Raw genomic sequence first — 22,481 nt, 5'->3', positions numbered from 1 at the left:
CTGCACTGAACTTCAAGAAAGGGAACTATGTTGCTATGAGGGAAATGGTGGGGAGAAAGCTCAGAAACATCTTTAGGATGGAGACTGTGGAAAGCACCTGGACCCTATTCAGGGACACCCTGCAAGAAGCACAGAGAATGTATGTCCCCAATTTCAGGAAAGGCTGCAAGAACAAGCGATCAAAAGACCCGGTTTGGATGTCAATAGAAGTAAAGAGGGCGATAAAGGACAAAAAAGTATCCTTCCGGAGATGGAAAAAGGATCCAACAGAGGAAAATCACCAGGCGCACAAGAAATGCCAAAAGGAATGCCACCGGGAGGTTAGAAAAGCAAAGGGGAAATACGAAGAGGGGCTGGCCAGGGAGGCGAAAAACTTCAAGGCATTCTTCAGTTACGTAAAGGGGAAGCGACCAGCGAGAGAGGAAGTGGGGCCGTTGGACGATGGGGACAGGAAGGGAGTGGTTAAGGAGGATAAAGAGGTAGCTGAGAGGTTGAACACGTTCTTCTCGTCGGTTTTCACGAGCGAAGACACATCTAATATACCGGACTCGGAGGAGCTCATGAGTGGGGAACAGGCTGAGAAACTAGAGCACATAGAGGTAAGTAAGGAGGATGCCCTCAAACAGATAGACAGGTTAAAATGTGACAAATCACCGGGCCCGGACGGGATCCACCCAAGGGTTCTGAAGGAACTAAGACAGGAAATAGCGGGCACAATCCAGCATGTTTGCAACCTATCCTTGAAAACTGGTGAGGTACCAGAGGACTGGAAATTGGCAAATGTCACACCCATCTTCAAGAAGGGATCGAGGGGTGACCCCGGGAACTACAGGCCGGTGAGCCTAACTTCAATTATAGGGAAGATGGTGGAAGCTATGATCAAGGACGCCATTTGCGAGCACATCGAGAGGAATGGCCTACTGAGAACAAGCCAGCATGGATTCTGCAAGGGAAGGTCGTGCCTAACGAACCTTCTGTACTTCTTTGACGGAATAAGCAGTCGGGTGGACAATGGGGAGCCCATAGACATCATTTACCTCGATTTTCAGAAGGCTTTCGACAAGGTGCCACATGAAAGGCTACTTAAGAAGCTGTGGAACCACGGGGTGGGAGGGGATGTGCACAGATGGATCAAACACTGGTTGTTGGGTAGACTGCAGAGGGTTGGAGTAAAGGGTCAATTTTCTGACTGGCGGGGAGTCACGAGCGGTGTGCCACAGGGATCGGTGCTGGGGCCGTTGCTTTTTAACATATTCATAAATGACCTGGAAAAGGAGGCAAAGTGTGAGGTTATAAAATTCGCAGACGATACCAAACTGTGCGGCAGAGTTAGGACCAGGGAGGAGTGTGAGGACCTACAAAGGGACCTGGACAAGCTGGAAGACTGGGCAAACAAATGGCAAATGCGCTTCAACGTGGACAAATGCAAGGTCATGCATATAGGGAAAAAGAACCCGTTGTTCAGCTACAAATTGGGGGGGGTATTGTTGGGAGACAGCAGACTCGAGAGAGACTTGGGTGTGTTGGTGGATGCATCACTGAAGCCATCTGCACAGTGCACAGCAGCCTCGAAAAAAGCCAACAGGATGCTGGGCATCATAAAGAAGGGCATAACAACCAGAACACGGGAAGTCATCATGCCATTGTATCGAGCGATGGTGCGTCCGCATCTGGAATACTGCGTTCAGTATTGGTCGCCACACCTCAAGAAGGACATGGCGGTACTTGAGAGAGTCCAAAGGAGAGCAACGAGAATGGTAAGAGGGCTGGAACACTGCTCATACGCCGAGAGGCTGGAAAGGCTGGGGCTCTTCTCTCTGGAGAAAAGGAGGCTCAGGGGAGATATGATAGAGACCTTCAAGATCATGAGGGGCATAGAGAGGGTGGATAGGGACAGATTCTTCAGACTAAAGGGGACAGCAAATACAAGGGGGCATTCTGAGAAACTGAAGGGAGATAGGTTCAAAACAAATGCAAGGAAGTTTTTTTTCACCCAGAGGGTCGTGGACACTTGGAATGCACTACCAGAGGAAGTGATCAAGCAGAGTACGGTCCAGGGATTCAAACAGGGATTGGACGGATTCCTGACGGATAAAGGGATCGTGGGATACTGAGGGAGGAGCTGGGATTTAACACAAGTATAGAATGTTAACCAGGTAATGAGTATAAACCAACCAGGTCGTGCATGCGCAAGACTGGAGGGCTAGGACTTCGATAGGAAGGCAGGACTTAAACGAGATACCAAGGTGGCAAGGGAGCCCCTTCTAGTGATTCAGACAGGTCGTGACCTGTTTGGGCCGCCGCGGGAGCGGACTGCTGGGCAGAATGGACCTATGGTCTGACCGGCAGAGGCACTGCTTATGTTCTTATGTTCTTATGTTTGTTTGGCTTTCATTTTAGTATTTTATTGTAACCTGCTTAGATTTCTGGATAATGTGGGTTATAAGCTTGATAAATGAAAAAAAAATTGTAAGGAGTTCTTGATCCAGTCCTTAGGACACACCTAGTCAGCCAAGTTTTCAGGATACCCACAGTGAATATATATGCGGCAGTTTTGCATGCACTGCCTCACTTGTATGCAAATCTATTTCATGCATATTCATTGTGGATATCTTGAAAACCTGACTAACTGTGTCCCAAAGACTGGGTTGAGAGTCCCTGATATATAGGTAGAGATATAGATCAGTGTTTCTCAACTCGGTCTTTGCAGGTCAGGTTTTCAGGATATCAGCAATAAATATGCTTGAAAGAAATATACATATAATGGAGGCGGTGTATGCAAATCAAGTTTATGCATATTCATTCTGGATATCCTGAGTATCTGACTGGCAAGGAGGTACTACTCCAGGACCGAATTGAGAAACACTGATATAGATAAAGTGTATATTTTAAACAGTGTTTAATCCTGTTTTATAATGATTATATTATTGTATTATCAGGTCAAAGTGCCAAGGCATTGTTTCCCCTACCCTTTTCCAATATTGTACAGATTTTCATTTTCAAACAAAAGGCTGAGACAGAAGCAATCATTGGTTCATAATTCAGACCCTGCACTTAGATCTTAGTTACAGGGTTGAAAAGAGATGAAAATGTATTGTACAAATTGTGGCTTCTTGTTAATATAACTGTACTTATACAGTAGACTCTTTGTTAAAAAGAATAGGAAGATCTCTTCAGTCAATCAGCACTTTACTTGTTTTATGCATCATTTTGAATATGTTCAAGCGTTACAGTGATGGAGTATATGTATGACCAATTGTATACCCAAATAAACAAACGCCCTCAGCCAGTTTCAAGGGAAACTGAGTTCCCCACTACCTTCTCACTTCTGGGGATGAGGAAAGTGCCACCGATTTTCTCTAAATTCAGTTTAAAACCTAGCCTGCATAGTCTCCATATTCCTTAAACACCTCAAAAAGATGGGATAATGAGTCTTCTGGATTTGCTAGGTGGATCAGGAGATCGTCTGAAAACACTGTCAATTTTAAATATTCCTTGGCCCACCTGCATTCCCTGGATTTCCGGCATAGGGTAAATATCTCTAATAAGGGAATCCAGCGTTAACACAAATAAAGAGTGGTGAAAGGGGGCTGCCTTGTCTATTATTTCTACCTACAGGGAAGCCCTCCGATTTTTGATTATTAATTGTTATTTTAGCCTATGGCAAGGGAGTTCAAGGTCCTTATCGCAGAAACAAAAAAAATCTATCAAATCCATATTGTGCCAGAGTTTCATCAGAGCTGATCAATACTGAATGGATATCATGGTGGGCTCTATGCTCTAATGACACAAGTATCTTTTTAAATATTTTTTTTGCTATTATCCTTCCCTTCACAAAACCCATTTGTGATTCATGTATATTATCAGGTAATACTCTTGCTAATCTGATGGCCATGACTTTGGCAAGCAGCTTCATTCAGTATTCAACAATGATGTGGGTCTATTTGACTCCGCAAGCTCCAAAACTCTTTGGCTTTGGAAGCACTAGGATCCTTGACCATATTTAACGAGTTGGGCATTGCCTCTGCGTTTACCATGACATTAAATAGTTTAGTAAGAAGTACTACTATCACTTCCCTTAGAATCTTATAAAATTCTGCTCAAAATCTCTCCTCTCCTGGTACTTTTAATAGCGGGCTCTGTGTTATTGCCCAATAAACTTCATCATTAGTGACAGGGGCATTCAAATGTTTTCTGTACCCCAGTGTTATATGAGGTAAACATTGTGGTAAACAGTATAGCAATCCTTGTAGTCCCCCTCCTACAGGGACTTTTTATAATATTGATTAAAAAAAATCACAAATGCCCTGATCTGTGGTGGTCCTTGTCCCGTATGTGTTTCTCAAGGTTAGGATGCATTTTGGCCCTGTCTTGGCTGACACCAATCTGGCCAAGAGCCATCCCCCTGTATTTCCATGCCTGTATGAACAATATTTATAATATTCTAGGGATTTTTATGTACTCTTAAAACTCTTTGCCTCTTAAAACTGCTGTAGCTGCTTCCCAAAAGGTTACAGGATCTTTCTCATGTTGTGAATTTTATAGTCCTTCCGGTACAAAAAAAAGTCCAATAGGAAATCAGCCCATGGAAACAACAAGATTCAAAACAGGAGTGGGATCGTACAATGGCCTTTTATTGATCCTCTTGGCTTTTCTTCATTTGGAAAGGCCATTGTCCCATCTCACTCCTGTTCTGACTTTGATAGTCCTTCCAACATGTGAGCAATTGCTCCTGTAATCGAGGATTCCCATAAAACGCTAAGGGAAATACCCACAATCTTCTCCCACTCCCAGTCTGTCCCCCTTTCCACCATATATATATACCCATGCATGATCAGATACAGTTTAAGACCCTATTTCCGCTTGGCTAATGGAATTAAACATACTCTTGGTCACTAAAATACACTAAAATACACAGTCGTTGCAAGACTGTGTATTGTGGACCTGCAATATGTGAGTATAGTCTTTCATCCACATGTAAAACTCTCCAAATATCCACAAGAACTAATGCCGCACTGAACCTGTGTAGTTCCCATTCTCCTGCAACTCTTATCAGGACCCACTCTACCTGTACCACTCTACCTGCATTAAATTTCCCTCCTAAGATTATTGGATATTGACTATACGCTAACAAATGTGTGAACTAATTTTATTATACCGGTATAACTTTTTACATCACACTTTTTACATCACACTACAAAACACAATTTCCCGCTTTGCGATCATCTCCTGACAGAACACAAATCATCCTTGGTGCCAGAGGTTTTTAGCGCAGGCTGGTGAGGTAAATGCTCCGATGCTCAGGTATTCTATGAATGTTGGTGCATTTACCTCACTGGCCCACATTATAAACTTCTACTGCCGTTCAGTAAAAGGAGTCTTATATTTGGTCCATTATCCCTTTTTGAAAAGTACCACCCCCCTCCTTTTAGTTGGCGCAGATGCTACTATGCATTCTTCCCCCCTACTGTTTCAATTTTGCATGCTCCTTACCATTTAAGTGTGTTTATTGTAAAAATACTATATGCACCTTGTGCCTCTGCATTTGGTTTAAAAAAAAAAAAAAATTAATATTCAAAATATAAACCAATATTATTCCTAACTGAACTCTTCTTCCAATGCAATAGGTGAGACATTCTAGACCAGGGGTATCAAAGTCCCTCCTCGAAGGCCGCAATCCAGTCTGGTTTTCAGGATTTCCCCAATGAATATGCATTGGATCTATTTGCAAGCACTGCTTTCATTGTATGCTAATAGATCTCATGCATATTCATTGGGGAAATCCTTTAAATCTGACTGCATTGCAGCCCTGGAGTACCGACTTCGACACCTGTGTTCTAGACAGTAGGGTTATTTCCCTTTAGTTGCATTGTTGCAGAAGAAATCCACACCTAATTTTTCACTCTGCCTCAATAGTACTTCACTGATCAGTTTAGCACTCTCTACAATTTTTCCTTCTGCACAGGTGGATACAGTTGTGTGTGTTCCTGGACCTGTTGCTCACCAATGGTGATAGTGTCACAAAGATTTTGGTAGGTGAGGCTTTGGCCTCCAGTGACCACAACATGGTGTGGTTTCACCTCAGGAAGGGAGTCACTAGGTCAATACATCGACAAAGGTCCTTAACTTTAAGGGAGCTAACTTCTAAAGCATGGGAGATTATGTCTATGAGGCACTGCAAATCCGGGACAAAACAGACAGTGTGGAGGTAATGTGGTTGGCTCTGAAATCTACCCTGCAGGAAGCAATCAACCTCTACATAAAGACTGTGAGTAAATGACGGAGAAATAATAGACCCCAATGGCTCTCCGCGGAGATCTCGGAACTAGTTAAGCAGAAGAAAAAAGCATTTGTATCCTACAAACAATGACCGGAAGCTAAAGAAGCTAAAAAAGCCTATCTGGTGAAATCTAGAACTGTTAAAACAGCAGTCAGGAATGCCAAACTCCGGATGGAAGAGAATATAGCTAGGCATGTAAACAAAGGGGATAAATCCTTTTTCAGGTATGTTAGTGACAGAAAAAGGAATACAGACGGGATTGTGTGCCTAAGGAAACCTGACGGTAGACTCAGACAAAGTCGAACTACTCAATGGATACTTCTACTCGGTCTTTACCTGTGAGGCGCCGGGATCCGAACCGCAGCCGTAAACAAGGGAGTGCTTGGAGGACCCGTTCCGGGATTTTGAATTTATCGCGAGCAATATATACCATGAGCTATCGAGGCTAAAAGTGAACAAAGCAATGGGGCCGGATAATCTGCACCCCAGAGTACTTCGGGAACTGAGAGATGTCCTGGCAGAACCGTTATCTGCGCTTTTCAATCTTTCCCTAAACAAGGGAAAAGTCCCCTTGGACTGGAAAACTGCTAACGTCATTCTGCTCCACAAAAAGGGATGCAGGTCAGAGGCTGAAAATTACAGACCGGTGAGTCTCGCATCAATAGTGTGTGAACTTATGGAAACGTTGATTAAAAACAGATTGGATACGATTCTGTATGACGAGAAGCTGAGGGACCCTCAGCAGCATGGGTTCACGAAGGGAAGTTCTTGTCAATCCAATCTGATAAACTTCTTTGACTGGGTAACGAAACAACTGGACAGGGGGGAATCCTTGGATATCGTGTATTTAGACTTCAGTAAGGCTTTTGATAGTGTCCCACACCTTAGGTTATTAAACAAGATGAAAGCGATGGGATTAGGAGAAACTTTGACTGCATGGGTTAAAGACTGGCTCAGTGGTAGACTTCAGAGGGTGGTGGTAAATGGTATCCCCTCAGAAACGTCGGCTGTGACAAGTGGAGTGCCGCAGGGCTCGGTCTTGGGTCCGATACTGTTTAATATCTTTGTACGGGACCTGCCTCAGGGACTTCGAGGTAAAATTACACTATTCGCCGATGACGCTAAGCTATGCAACGTGGTTGACAACACAACCGTGCCCGACACTATGAGGCAGGACCTACTTTTACTGGAACAAAGGTCTAAAACTTGGCAACTGAGCTTTAATGTCAAAAAGTGTAAGGTTATGCACCTTGGTAAACTAAACTAAACTAAACCTTAAGTTTGTATACCGCATCATCTCCACAAAAGTAGAGCTCAACACGGTTTACAGGAATTGATATAGAAAGGAACTCCAATGAAGAGGTGAAGGACTTAGTAAAGAGGAAGATAGAGGGACTTAGCATATCAAAGAGGGGGGGAGTAGTTACATTTTAGAAAAAAGCCAGATTTTCAAATGTTTTCGGAAGCGTTGGAGGGAGGTCGTACTCCAAAGCGGGGCAGAAAAGCTGTTCCACAGCTCGGTGACCCTGAAGAGGAGGGATGTCACTAGTTTTCCTGTGTGGGATATGCCTTTTAAAGAGGGGAAGGATAGTTTGAATTTTTGTGTAGATCTGGTGGAGTTAGATTCGAGGAGATCCAAGATAGTGGGAAAAGAGGAGGAAGGATACCGTGTAGAGACTTGAAGGCTAGACAGGCACATTTGTAGTGAACCCTAAGGATTACTGGGAGCCAGTGAAGCTTAGACAGAAGCGGGGAGATGTGGTCGAATTTGCTTTTTGCGAAGATTAGTTTTGTCGCGGTGTTCTGAATCCGCTGAAGTCTAAGAAGGCTTTTCTTTGTTAGGCTTAAGTAGATGGAGTTACAGTAATCTAATCTGGAAAGAATGATGGATTGGACGAGGACGGCAAAGTGTTGTTGATGGAAGTAGGATCTCACTTTCCTTAACATGTGGAGATTGAAGAAGCATTTTTTTACTAAGGAGTTGAGGTGATCGTTGAAGGATAGTGTAGAGTCAATGATGATTCCCAGAACTTTGCTTGAGTGCTCAAGCTTCAATGTGGTGCCAGAGGATAGTGGGATGAGGGTGGGTAGCTGATCTAAATCTGGGCTGAGCCAAAGTAGTTTTGTTTTGGTCTCGTTTAGTTTCATTTGTACAGTGAGAGCCCAGGATTGGAGGTTCGCTATACATGAAGAAATGTTCTCGGAGATGTTAGTGAGGTTGGAGTCGGTGTCGAGGAGGACGTCATCGGCGTAAGTGTAAAGTGTTTCCAAGGGGGATAGTTGGAGGAGTTTCAGGGAGGTCATATACACATTGAAGAGAATTGGGGATAGAGGAGAACTCTGAGGAACTCCGCAAATTGGTTTCCAAGGGGAGGATGAGGTGCCATTCATGTTAACAGAGTAGTAGTGGGAGCTTAGGAATTTTGAGAACCAGTCTAAGACTATGGAGTTTATGCCAATTTCAGAGAGTTGGAGAATTAGTATGTCATGATGGACAATGTCGAAAGCTGCAGAAAGGTCGAATTGAAGAAGGACAGGGAACTTGTTGCAGGAGTGAAGTTGTTGGACCTTTGAGATTAATGAGGCCAGTAGGGATTCGGTGCTGAAGTTGGGTCTGAAGTCATGTTGGTAGGGTAGGAGAATGGAGAATCTCTCGAGATAGGATGAGAGTTGGGTGGCTATGATGGACTCCAGCATCTTGGTCAGGAGAGGAATATTTGCTATTGGGCGATAGCTGGAGGGTGTTGAGAGGTCTAGATCGGCTTTTTTCAGTAGAGGGGATAAGGCAATGTGTCTCATTTCTGCCGAGAATAGGCCTGAAAGTAGGGCGGAATTTATAAGTTTGGTGAGAGATGAGATGGCTTGTGTGGGAATTTTCTCGTATAGGTAGGAGGGGAAAGGATCCAAGGTACAGTTGCAGGATTTTAGCTTGAGGCAGAGTTTGGAGACCAGGGAATCGGATATGAGCTCGAATGCGGACCAGGATCTGTCGGCTGGGATATGGTTGGCGATGATTAGGGTAGGGTTGGAGACGGTGAGCACCAGGGAGTTATAAGAGGGTGCTGGTGGGAAAGAGCATCATAAGGAAGTGACTTTCTCATTGAAAAATTTTGCTAGATCCTCGGCAGATGGAGAAGAGGGGAGTGTGGTGGAATCATGTTTAGAGGATATGGAGCGCCAAATGTTGAACAGTGTATTACTTGGTTGTTGGATCTGGAGATTTTGTTACCGTAGTAGTTCTTCCTTGATTTTTTTAGTTCAATGTTGTAGAGCTTAATATTAACCCTCCAGGACTGTCTGTCTGTGGGGGATTTAGATTTTTTCCATTTGCGTTCCAGTATTCGACATTTCTGCTTCAGTTCTCTGTGATAAGGAAAGTACCAGGGGGCCTTGCGGGAGTAGGAAACAGTTTTAGTGGATAGTGGTGCGAGGGAGTGGTAGATGGTCTCAGAGAGGGTGGTTCAATTGTGCCAGTTGGATTCAGGGTTTGGAGGGTTAGGGCTGGTGGAAATTAGGTTGAGGAATTTGGTCTAGAACAAATCGCTAGTGATTTTTTTCCGGAGGTTAATGGAGTTGGAGGAACGAGGGGGGGACCCGAGGTAAGACATGAAAATGGGGAGGCAGAAAGCCCCTAAAAAGTGGTCGGACCAAGGGACATGTTCCCAGCGAGTGTCATCAACTGAAGTTTTGTAATCGGTGAGATCGAGGAAATTGATGATGTCTAGCATATGCCCCTTTTCATGGGTTGGGGAGTGAGCCGGGGGGGGGGGGAAGCCTAAAGAAGTGAAGAAGTTGAGATCGGTTGCATCCTTGTTGGTGGTGTTGTTTAGGTGGAGATTAATATCCCCAGTGATTAGTAATCTTTGAAATTTGAGGAAGGCGTTTGTAATGGTCTCAAGGACGAGTTCAGAGGATTTGTTCCAGGGGGGATGGTGGGAGATATAATAGCAGGATACCTAGTGGGTGAGGATGGAGCTCGTCATTGACAGAGACTAGCATATATTCTAGAGAGGCATGGCTACCCTTTTCGAGAAGCTGGATGTCGAAGAATGATTTGTGGAGGAGTGCCAAGCCACCTCCTTTTCGGTTAATTCTGGGGGAGAAGAGGCCTTGGTACCCGTGAGAACAGAGTTCGTTTTGGGAGAATGTGTCGTCTTTTGCGATCCATGATTCTGTAATGAATAGGAATCCGGGGTTAAGATCTTCAAGTAGGTCCTTCAAAATTTGGGTTTTGTTGCATGCAGAACTGGCGTTACAATAGAGAGAAGGGACTGGGGTGAGGGAGTCAGAGGCATGGTTGGGAAGGTTGGCAGGGGGAATGGGCTTTAAGGAGGCATGATTGATTCTTCGTTTTTTTTTTGGTTTTTTTGAAGTGATGATTTCTGGTGCGCAATAGCGTGGGGATATTGATAGGGCAGATAGGACTAACATTTATGGGGTCGAGTAAGTTGGGAGAGGGAGGATTCAGGCAGAGGGAGATATTGGAGGATGAGCAGAGAAGAAGAAGAATCCATGGAAGTGGTTTCATGGTGGGGTTGGAGAAGCCTTTGGAGGGATAGGGGCTGTAATGAAGGAAAGACTTGGTAGTTGGGCAGAACTAAAAGAATTAAATGGAATCTGGAGAACCTTAGGAGTTGGGCAGAACTTAAACAATTGAGTAGAATCTGGTGAACCTAGCAGACTTAAGCAATTGAATAGAGTCTGGTGAACTTTAGCAGAACTTAAACAGTTAAATAGAAACTGGTGATCCTTAGTGTAGCTTAGACAATTAAATAGGATCCGGTGATCCTTAGCAGTACTTGAACAGATAGTTGGGAAACTGGTGATCCTTAGCGGAACTTAAACAATTAATAGGATCCGGTGATCCTTAGCAGTACTTAAACAGTTAGATAGGAACCGATGATCCTTAACGGAGCTTAAACAATTAGATAGGATCTGGAGATCTTTAGCAGAACTTAACAATTAAATAGGATCTGGTGATCCTTAGCAGAACTTAGGCAGTTAAATAGGGTCTGGTGATCCTTAGCAGAACTTAAACAATTAAATAGGATCTGGTGATCCTTAGCAGAACTTAAACAGTTAAATAGGATCTGGTGATCCTTAGCGGAGCTTAAACAATTAAATAGGATCTGGAGATTCTTAGTGGTTGGGCAGGGCTTGAGCGATTACATAGAATCATGTAAAAAAGTTTGAACATTGTGTCTAATCAGGATAAAACTTATCAAATATGTCTAGCTGGTGTCTAATAGAATTGTAAGAGAGAAAGGGTTGAATATTAGGTTTGTGAGGGAGAGCCTCAGCAGGGCTGGTCTAAGTTCTTCTAGCGGCGTCAGGTGGAGAAAAGAGGGACAAGATGGAGGGAAGCTTCCTCCTTCCTCTGCCTTGTGGGGACGCGAGGGAGCAAAAATGTTCGGCGGTCCTGAGGTGAGCTGAAGAAGAGCAGGATGCTGAAGCGGGCAAAAGTCAAGCCCAAGCGATCCTGAAGTCGGGAGGCTCTCGGGAGACGAAGGTGCTCTGAGATAGAGCTGCAGCAGGGCTGGTCTTTTTTCTTCTGGCGGCGTCGGGCGGAGGAAGGAGAGACAAGATGGAGGGAAGCTTCCTCCTTCCTCTGCCTTGTGGGGTCGCGAGGGAGCAAAAACTTTCGGCGGCCCTGAGATGAGCTGAAGAGGAGCAGGACGCTGAAGCGGGCAAAAGTCAAGCCCAAGCGATCCTGAAGTCGGGAGGCTCTCGGGAGACGAAGGTGCTCTGAGATAGAGCTGCAGCAGGGCTGGTCTTTTTTCTTTTGGCGGCGTCGGGCAGAGGAAGGAGAGACAAGATGGAGGGAAGCTTCCTCCTTCCTCTGCCTTGTGGGGTCGCGAGGGAGCAAAAACTTTCGGCGGCCCTGAGGTGAGCTGAAGAGGAGCAGGACGCTGAAGCGGGCAAAAGTCAAACCCAAGCGATCCTGAAGTCCGGAGGCTCTCGGGAGACGAAGGTGCTCTGAGATAGAGCCGCAGCAGGGCTGGTCTTTTTTCTTCTGGCGTCGTCTGGCGGAGGAAGGAGGGACAAGATGGAGGGAAGCTTCCTCCTTCCTCTGCCTTGTGGGTTAGTGAGGGAGCAAAAACTTTCGGCGGCCCTGAGGTGAGCTGAAGAGGAGCAGGACGCTGAAGCGGGCAAAAGTCACGCCCAAGCGATCCTGAAGTCGGGAGGCTCTCGGGAGACGAAGGTAACCCCAGCAGAACATACACCCTGAATGGGGAAACCTTAACAAGAACTGTCGAAGAACAGGACCTGGGTGGAATCATTAGCGAAGATATGAAGGCGGCCACTCAGGTGGAGAAAGCTTTGGCCAAGGCTAGAAGAATGCTGGGTTGCGTCCGAAGAAGTTTTGTCAGCCAAAAGCCTGAAGTCATAATGCCGTTGTACAGGTCCATGGTGAGACCTCATCTGGAGTAATGTATTCAGTTTTGGAGGCCACGTTGTCAAAAAGACGTGAAGAGAATGGAATTTGTCCAGCGAATGGCCACCAAGATGGTCTCAGGACTCAAGGATCTCCCATATGAAGAGCGTCTAAGCAGGCTGCAGCTATATTCTCTCGAAGAACACAGAGAGAGGGGAGGCAAGATAGATGTTCAAATATCTTTTACAGACCTTATCGAGGTGGAGGAAGATATCCTTTTTCTTACGGGTCCCACGGCAACAAGAGGACATCCGCTCAAACTCAAGGGTGGGAGATTTCATGGTGATATCAGGAAGTACTTCTTCACCGAAAGGGTGGTTGATCGTTGGAATGGCCTTCCACGTTAGGTAGTTGAGGCCAGCAACGTGCTCGACTTCAAGAAGCGATGGGATAAACACGTGGGTTCACTTCGGCGAATTGCTTAGGGGAGTGTTCTTTTAAGGGGAGGGTTCTTTTGAGTGGACAGACATGTTGGACCAACGGCCCTTTTCTGCCATCATATTCTATGTTTTTATGTTTCTATGTTCTGCTCTCACCATTTTTATTGTTTTAATTTGATGTAATTTAGTACTGGGAGCAATTTTAAAACTCTGCCTGCTTGAGAATTCACAGACTTTGGTCTGTAGCTGACAAGCCGATCCCTCTGGGTACCTGTTTGCCAGCCTGGTTAGTTTTTTCTGGAGCTCATGGCTGTCCCTGAGGTGGTCTCATCTTCTGTTAATCAGGGGTCAAGCACAGACTGTTAGGCACCCTTAGGAGGCTCAGCGGTGTCTCACAGGGTGCCGGCTGCGTCGTCGTGCTTCCCGATGGTCCGTGAGGGTGAAAATATAATCGGACATTGGAGTCTGACTGGCAGTCTGAAGATCAGCTTTGTAGGAACATGCTCAGCTTTGTGGCAGTGATTATTTTCACCCAGCTACTATGAGAGAGCTGAATGTAAGCTTCCAGCACTTCTAACTGATCCTGTCAGACCACAGTGAGTACACAGGCTGACACCCTGTGAGAGACATCGGGGGAGGTGTGAAAAGTGGGGGTTTGAGTGTTTCTAAATGTTCCCCCTCCTGAAAAATCCTAAAATCGCCTTTTTTAAAGTTTGGGAAATGTTACGATTTTGGTGCGAATTTTGTGACTGTAGCCATCTTGGATTTTTAGCGATTTTATTTTCTAAAGCTCCTTGCTTCTTCAAATCTGCAAATTTTGCCTGTAAACTTACTAGGATGGAGTCCTTGAGCTCTCCTCTTCTGAATTCTTGCCAGGATTGCACAAATTTAGCGCTTTTAGAGTGTTTTTGCACCATGTGGCACAGCTAGGGGGAGGGCGCAGCATCCTGCTTAGCCTATTCCCTGCTGAAGCAGGTGACCAAATGTTCAGCTAGCCCGGCGAGGCAGCCTTCATGATTTTCGGGGCTCGGCAAGGCTGGTAATTCATCTGCCAGGCTACGGACCCTGCGCAGCCTCTGAAAAGCTCAGTTTTGTACCTTAATTTGACCTATGCCCCTGGAGTCTGACACCTTTTCACCATTTTTGAAATTTTTGCGCTCTGGATTTCAGACTATTGTTTTCCCTCTGCAATCCCAATCCAGTCCCTCAGTGGCATTACTCCTTTGGATACACTTCCTGCTGTGATCTGGAGGATCCAGGTGTGGATGATTTGCTTGTTGGCCCCTTATTTACAGGTGCAGTGTTTTCCGGAATGGGAGATAGGAACTATGTGCTGGATCTGTGGATCCTTCTGGAGGTTTGGGAGCCTGTAAATGCTCTCACAAGCCTGCACCTTTTATGGCTTTGCAAGACCTTTACAGGAGGTCTTTCTTGTCTCTCAGCCGGCTCCAGCCACTTCTTCCTCCAGGCTTTGTGGTGTATATTCGGTACCTTCCCCTGGTACCCTGCTGTGGGTTCTGGTCTTGGAGCAGTCTAATTCTCCTGAAAATGCTCTGACATTTGCTAGAACTATGCCATGCTTGGATTTTATGGCAAGAAGTGTCCCCAGCTTTGGTTCAGCCCAGGGCGGATTTTTGGTAGCTCAGGTGGCAAAATGTCCCTTTTCCCCTAAGGTGTGTGACGCAACTGCTTTGGTAACGTTTTGTGTCACTCGCACATGTTACACTTCAGAGCACGTTCTGGAAAGTGCCTCATTTCCTCAGTGGTTCCCTCTTCAATTTTGTTTGTCAGGCATAATTTATATGTCGGATGCATTGCATGCCCTACCTATGCGAATTTGACTAAGGCAGTGGTCTCAAACTCAAACCTTTTGCGGGGCCACATTTTGGATTTGTAGGTACTTGGAGGGCTGCAGAAAAAATAGTTAATGTCTTATTAAAGAAATGACAATTTTGCATGAGGTAAAACTCTTTATAGTTTATAAAACTTTCCTTAACAGTTAAAAGGAAAGATATATAAACTATAAAGAGTTTTACCTCATGCAAAATTGTCATTTCTTTAATAAGACATTAACTATTTTTTCTGCGGCCCTTCAAGTACTCTATTTTTTCTGCAGCCCTCACATTTAAAGTTTAATATCTTTTCTTTCTCAAAACTGTCACATTTCAATCACTATATTGAAAATAAAATAATTTTCCCTACCTTTGTTGTTTGGTGACTTTATTTTTCTGTGCTTTCAACTATGTTTCCAGGGCCTTCTTGCCTTTAACTGTTTTTCTCTCCGTCTTCACTTTCTGCCTTGCATCCATCTTTGGCATTAACTTAATGTTCAATTTTTCTGCTTTCTTTTCAAAATCTACGTTTCCATGTCTTACCTTCCCTTCCTATCTCTCTCTTCTTCCGTCCTATTTCCATGGTCTGGCATCTCTTTCCTTCCTTTCTCTCCCTCCCTCCTTCCTTCCTTTCCCCTGGTCTGGCATCTGTCTCCTTCCCTTCCCCCATGCCCTGGCATCTCTCCCTCCCCCTCCCCCTCCATGGCCTGATATCTCCTTTCCATTCCTCCCTCCATGAACTTGGCTTCTTCTCTTGTTCCTCTCCCTTCTTCTTCCTTCCCTCTCTTTCCCAATTGGATGCAGCAGCAACAGAAGCAGCATTTCCCTTCCCCCTTTTCTGTGCAGCAGAGACATTTCTCTTCCCATTTCCCTCCCTCTCCCTTTCCCTGTACAGCAGCAGCAGCAGCATTTCCCTAGGGTCCCTCTTTGCTATGTAGCAGAAGCATTTCTCTTTCCCCTCCCTTTCCGTTCTTTTCCTTGTGGAGCAGCAGCGTGTCTGGCTGGCTCGTTCCGTTCAAAGCCGCGGGTGGCGGCTCCTTGTGAGATCCGTGCCTACGTCTGAAGCCTCTCTGATGTTGTGACATCAGAGAGGCTTCCGATGCAGGAGTGGATAGCGTGAGGAGCCGCCAACCCGCGGAACGAGCCGGCCAGACACTCTGCTGGTCCAAAAGGAAGGGAAAGGGGAAGAGAAATGCTGTTGATCGCGTTCAGACTGCGGTCCGCAAATAACATCTGGAGAGCCACATGCGGCCCGTGAGCTGCGTGTTTGAGACCGCTGGACTAAGGTGTCAGAATAATCCATCTCTACCTGCTGTTTCCACTTTCAAGGCTCCATTGGCTGCGCTGCCTTTTCAGGAGCTGTGATTTGTTTGACAGAGGTTTGCATACCTTCATGAATTGTAGACTGGACTGTCACCCTACAACTTAGCCTGATAGCAAACCTGGCCCTCCTCGGGTTTTGGTTGTTTTGATTTCTTGGCACCCAGCGCTTCCAGCCATGTGCAAGTGACATGTTCTATGTGTTTTCTCGGGACTACCAATGCTGGTATGGTGGCTACAGACATCCTAGCCTTTCGACTTCAGTGCGGCGCCTCCTGATGCTCAGGCACAATGGCACCAGGTCCACAGAAGCCCCTCTGCTGATTGGGGGTCGTCTCAAAACATTTCTGCCTGTCTGGATGCTCGTTACACCCGACTGGTGGGTCTTGGAGTTTATTTGGTCAGGTTCCAAACTGGACTTTGCTCGACCTCTGGCAGATTGGTTAGTGGGCTCTGCTCAGATTGCCCGGACAAAGCATTTAGGATTGCAACCACTATTCAGCACTTGCTAGATTTTCAGACTATGGACCCAGTATCGTCTGACCTCTCGGGCTCAGGCAGATACTCCCTATACTTTCTCGTGCTAAAGAAAGGCTCTGCAGAATGGAGGCCTCCTTCGGGATCTTCAGCATGTGATTACAGCTCTCAAGATTCACCGATTTCGAATGGAGACCGTGCATTCATTCATTGCAGCAGTGGCTCCAGGACAGTTTCTTGCCTCTCTGGATTTTACAGGGACGTGCTTGCGCATCCCCATTTTTCCATTCCACCGCTGAGTTTTGCGGATTCAGATTGGACTGTCTTTTTCAGTTTTCAGCCCGGCATTTTGGAATGGCTTCAGCATGCCAGATCTTCACTAAGGTGATGGCAGTGGTTGCAACTTACCTGTAGCAGATGGATCTCCAGTTGCTCCCTTATTTAGAGAGCTAGCTGCTCAGAGCTCCCTCATTGGCCGAGGGATTCTGCACATTGCAGCGGGTGCTCCAGGTGCTGGAAGACCTGAATTGGATTGTCAGTCAACACATGAAAAAAAAGACAGGCCAAAAATGTACCATCTGATGCCTACCCACTTGCTTGGATACCTTGGGAGTTCCAGGCTCCATCAGATGATATCATTCACTTGTAAGTATTCTGCTATATTTACAGATCCTACCATTAAAAGTAAGTAACTTTGCTGTGGTTTTGGTTGAGTTGTATTTTTTTTTTTTTGCTGTACTGATCATTTGTTTCTAAAGTAGTATTTAAGCCAGTGTTCTTCAACCACCGGTCCGCAGAAATTTCCTGCTGGTCCACAGGGCAGGCACGTGCATCGGACCCCAGACAGTACTCTTCAGCCGCTGGTCCATGGTGCGATCGATGTGGTGTTGTCTTTGGGCTGGCTCCCTCTTCCTCAGTTCTGCAGTGCACAAAGCCGTGGGCAGAGGCTCCTAATCCTATGTTCGTCCTGTGCCTGAACCGGAAGCTTTCTCTCTGACGTCACAACATCAGAGGGAAGGCTTCCAGATGAGGCACGGGACACTACCTACGGCTTTGTGCACTGCAGCACTGAGGAAGAAGAAGCTGGCCTGAAGATAACACCGAGGGGGGGAGGGGGGGCAGGCCAGAAGGCAAGACACAGCATGGAGGAAGGGAGACAAAAACGGTAGGGGGAATGATTTTATTTTTTTAATTTAGTGATTGATTTACATCTGCTGTCTGTTTAGGAAGAAACACATTTGTTTCTATTTCTCTGGGGGTTGTATTGCATGCAGAATCTTGCATCTTAGGGTTTCTTTGTATATATTAGTACTTTTAGTTTTTGGTCCCGTATTTGCATGGGGTTATCTGTGTTCTGGTAGGAATGAATATTGAGAAGTATACAGTGTGCTTTGTGTAGTTTAATTTTGTGGTTAACCATTATGTGTTGTTAATACAATTATATTGTGTGTGTGTGTGTGTGTATATATATATATATAAGAAAAATCAATGGAAAAAATGGTGTTACAATTAGTACTATTATGGGGGCGGTGTCTGGGGCGGAGATTGGGTGGAGATAGGCACCACTTAGTCCAGTGTTCTTCAACCGCTGGTCCACAAAATAATTATTTTATTTCCGCCGGTCCATAGGTATCAAAAGGTTGAACGCTGATTTAAGCTATAGATGTTTTTCCTTTTTTGAAGGACAATATTCTGTGTAAAGGCACAAGAATGCAAACAATTTTTGATGTTTGTTGTGGTGTCTATAAGGAGTATTTTTTATGTCTCTCATAGTTGGTGTGGATGACTACAGCTCAGAGTCTGATGTGATTATACCTTCAGCCCTGGACTTTGTCTCACAAGATGAAATGTTGACGCCTCTGGGAAGACTAGACAAGTACGCTGCAAGTGAGAATATTTTCAACAGGTATGTGCTTTCAGCATTCTGCTAATGTGTCCATAGTGATTCCCTTCTCAAAGGTACAGTTCACAAGCATGACTAGCTGCTGGCAAAATAATTTGCTGCATGTTATCCAGCAATTATTTAAAGAAGAGTTCTGCCCAGTCTTGATTTCTAATTTTACTGCGACGTGAACATTATAGTTGCCTATTGCACAGGGGTCTGATGTTTGGAAGTAATGTCCATTTAAAAAAAAGTCCTTTCATATAATAATTTTCAAAGTGTTGGTTATAATTGATTCCTTGCCTCCCCAGGAATAGCTTCTGATATCACTGCAAACAATTTATTTATGCAATGAAGTAAATGTCTTGGTGCATAAAACTGAAGACAGATACTGTCCATGTGGTTCAGAAAAGGTGAAAGGTTTCCAGGTTGATTCCTGAGTTTGGTCTGCCCCATAGGTTGGCCAGGGCTAGGGATTGGAGAATGACATGGGGAAAAATATTGTCACTAAACTCTTCACCTAGGGATAAGGGTCAGATAACTCCAATATTCACTCAACACAAAACCCTATATGGAAAAAGATACACACTCCGCAACACTAAAAGGCTTTCCATACATACTACTCATCCATACAGCAAAAACATAAAGCAACAGGCAGATGAAAAAAGAAAAAAAGAAGTGGAGAAAAAGCCTCAGTTCTGCTTCATATGGCAAAAAAAACTCCACTTTTTAAAAATAAACACACCTGCATATAAGCAAACACTAGGAGAAAAGCACTGTAATAGCCTACAGAGTGCTGTCAACAGCAAGCTGGGGCAAACAGCCCCAAATCGTGATATTGTGGGCAAGGGAGCACTGCAGTAATACGGACCAGGATCTTGCAAAAGAAGCAAATGAAAAAAAACCACTTAGCTGCTACTATCATCCAGGTGCTTTTCAATCCACAATTTCACTTCCTGGGCAAAAACAGCCAATGAACTCAACGGGGAACCTTTCGTTTCGCGTTGTCTTGCTGCGTCAGGGGTATCGGTTTCACTGCTGCATCTGCATACTTTCCAGACCCACCATGCCTCTCAGGCTCTCATTCCACTTCACAAATCACTTCTGGCGAAGTGGAATGAGAGCCTGAGAGGCATGGTGGGTCCGGAAAGTATGCAGATGCAGCAGTGTTATTATTTTTATTATTAAAACTCCAGCTTCCAAGCCACCTCCACGTCGTTACCCTCAAAAGTCTACTCCGGCTTCTTCCAGGCCTCCGCCTAGAAGACAACCACAGCAATAGCGTCGACAAAAATCCCAGGCTCCTGCTGCAGCTAAGCCGGTGCAATCTTTTTGACAATCTGGTCTGAGCATAACGTCCACCTGCATCCATCAGACTTCTCTTCTTCCCATAGGAGGTTGGCTCCATCATTTTTACCAACAATGGGAGCAAATTACATCAGACCTATGGGTTCTCACCTTATTCACTTAAATTTCTTCAAGTTCCACCAGATCTCCCTCCAAGAGAGTTTCCTTCCAGCATGTTGCAACTTCCCCTTCTTCTTCAGGAAGATCAAGCCCTTCTTTGCCTCCGAGCTGTCGAGGAAATTCCCTTGAACCAACGGGACACGGGATTTTATTCCCATTATTTTCTAGGCCCAAAGAAGATGGGGGATTTGCGATCTATTCTGGACCTCAGAGCCTCAATAAATTTCTTGTCAAAGAAAAGTTTCGGATGCTCTCTCTTCCAACACTGTACCCCCTGATGAATCAAGGGGATTGGTTATGCTCTCTAGATCTCAAGGAGACTTATATTCGTATCCCAATTCATCCAGCCTCTCGCAGATTCCTGAGATTTCAGGTGGGGAATCTCCATCTTCAATACCAAGTCATCTCCTTCGATCCAAATAAGTTGGGGCATCCTATTTCCAAGCGAAACATCTCCAACTGGATGGCTGCTTGCATCTCTTTCTGCTATGCTCAGGCTGGTCTCCCTCTGCAGGGTCGAGTCACGGGTCATAAAGTAAGAGCTATAGCAGTGTGTGTAGCTTTCTTCAGATCAACTCCTATTGAGGAAATCTGCAAGGCTGCCATTTGGTCCTCGGTTCATACATTACATCTCATTATTGTCTGGATATTTTCTCCAGACAGAATGGCCATTTTGGCCAGGCAGTTTTACAACATTTATTCTCCTAATTTGCCAACACTCCCACCATCCCATTCTGGCAGATGAGGTTCAACGTGGATAAGTGCAAAGTGATGCATATCGGTAACAAAAATCTCATGCACGAATACAGGATGTCCGGGGCGGTACTTGGAGAGACCTCCCAGGAAAGAGACTTGGGAGTTCTGATCGACAAGTCGATGAAGCCGTCCATGTAATGTGCAGCGGCAGCGAAAAGGGCGAACAGAATGCTAGGAATGATTAAGAAGGGGATCACGAACAGATTGGAGGAGGTTATCATGCTGCTGTACCGGGCCATGGTGCGCCCTCACCAGGAGTACTGTGTCCAGCACTGGTCGCCGTACATGAAGAAGGAAACGGTACAATTCAAAAAGGTCCAGAGAAGAGCGACCAAGATGGTTAAGGGGCTGGAGGAGTTGCCATACAGCGAAAGATTAGAGAAACTGGGTCTCTTCTCCCTCGAACAGAGGAGATTGAGAGGGGACATGATCGAAACATTCAAGGTACTGAAGGGAATAGACTTAGTAGATAAGGACAGGTGGTTCACCCTCTCCAAGCTCAATGCCCTACAGTATGATGCAAGACCTACTCCTACTGGAGCATTGGTCAAAAGACTTGGCAACTAAATTTCAATGCCAAAAAATGCAAGGTCATGCACCTAGGCAGCAAAAATCCATGTAGGACTTACACCCTATATGGTGAGATCCTAGCAAAGACTGTAGCAGAACGAGACTTGGGAGTGATCATTAGCGAAGACATGAAGACTGCCAATCAAATGGAGAAAGCTTCATGCAAGGCTAGACAAATCTGGGTTGTATCTGTAGAAGTTTCGTCAGCCGTAAGCCCGAGGTCATAATGCCGTTATACAGATCCATGGTGAGACCCCATCTGGAATAATGTGTACAATTCTGGAGACCACATTACCAAAAGGATATGCAGAGAATTGAGTCGGTTCAGCGAATGGCCACCAGGATGGTCTCAGGACTCGAGGATCTCCTGTATGAGGAACAGCTGGGTAAGTTGCAGCTTTACTCACTCGAGGAACGCAGAGAGAGGGGAGACATGATCGAGATGTTTAAATATATCACGGGCCGTATCGAGGTGGAAGAAGATATCTTCTTTCTTAAAATACCCACGTCAACAAGAGGGCATCCGCTGAAAATCAGGGGTGGGAAATTTCATGGCAACACCAGAAAATATTTCTTCACCGAAAGGGTGGTTGACCGCTGGAATAATCTTCCACTACAGGTGCCAGATTTTAAGAAAAGATGGGATTGGCATGTGGGATCTCTTCATGGAGGAAGTTAGGGGGTGGGTCACTAGTGTGGGCAGACTAGATGGGCCGTGGCCCTTTTCTGCTGTCATTTTCTATGTTTCTAAGGTAGGGAGAACGAGATGGCACTCTCTAAAATTGAAAGGGGATAGATTCCGTACGAAAATAAGGAAGTATTTCTTCACCCAGAGAGTGGTAGAAAACTGGAACGCTCTCCGGAGTCTGTCATAGGGGAAAACATCCTCCAGGGATTCAAAACGAAGTTAGACAAGTTCCTGCTGAACCAGAACGTACACAGGTAGGGCTAGTCTCAGTTAGGGTGCTGGTCTTTTTACCAGAGGGCCGCCGTGTGAGCGGACTGCTGGGCACGATGGACCACTGGTCTGCCCCAACAGCGGCAATTCTTATGTTCTTATGTTGATTTAGAAATAGGCTTG

The 22,481-nt window shown here is 45.4% G+C and overlaps 1 protein-coding gene across 7 annotated transcripts in view; it reads left to right on the top strand.

Annotated features, from left to right (window-relative positions):
* The window catches only part of PPP4R1 (protein phosphatase 4 regulatory subunit 1), a 354,086-nt gene that overhangs the window by 51,042 nt on the left and 280,563 nt on the right, over positions 1-22,481 (top strand). For all 7 annotated transcript variants that reach the window (XM_033934064.1, XM_033934063.1, XM_033934068.1 and 4 more), the window contains one exon: positions 18,499-18,631. In XM_033934064.1, coding sequence (XP_033789955.1) covers positions 18,499-18,631 — 133 coding nt within the window. The remainder of the gene's footprint in view (positions 1-18,498; positions 18,632-22,481) is intronic.

The sequence above is a fragment of the Geotrypetes seraphini genome, chromosome 2 (assembly GCF_902459505.1).
Source record: "Geotrypetes seraphini chromosome 2, aGeoSer1.1, whole genome shotgun sequence".
Classification (NCBI taxonomy): domain Eukaryota; kingdom Metazoa; phylum Chordata; class Amphibia; order Gymnophiona; family Dermophiidae; genus Geotrypetes; species Geotrypetes seraphini.
The sequence above is the reverse complement of the archived record's forward strand: the minus strand, read 5'-3'. Positions and strand labels throughout refer to the sequence as shown.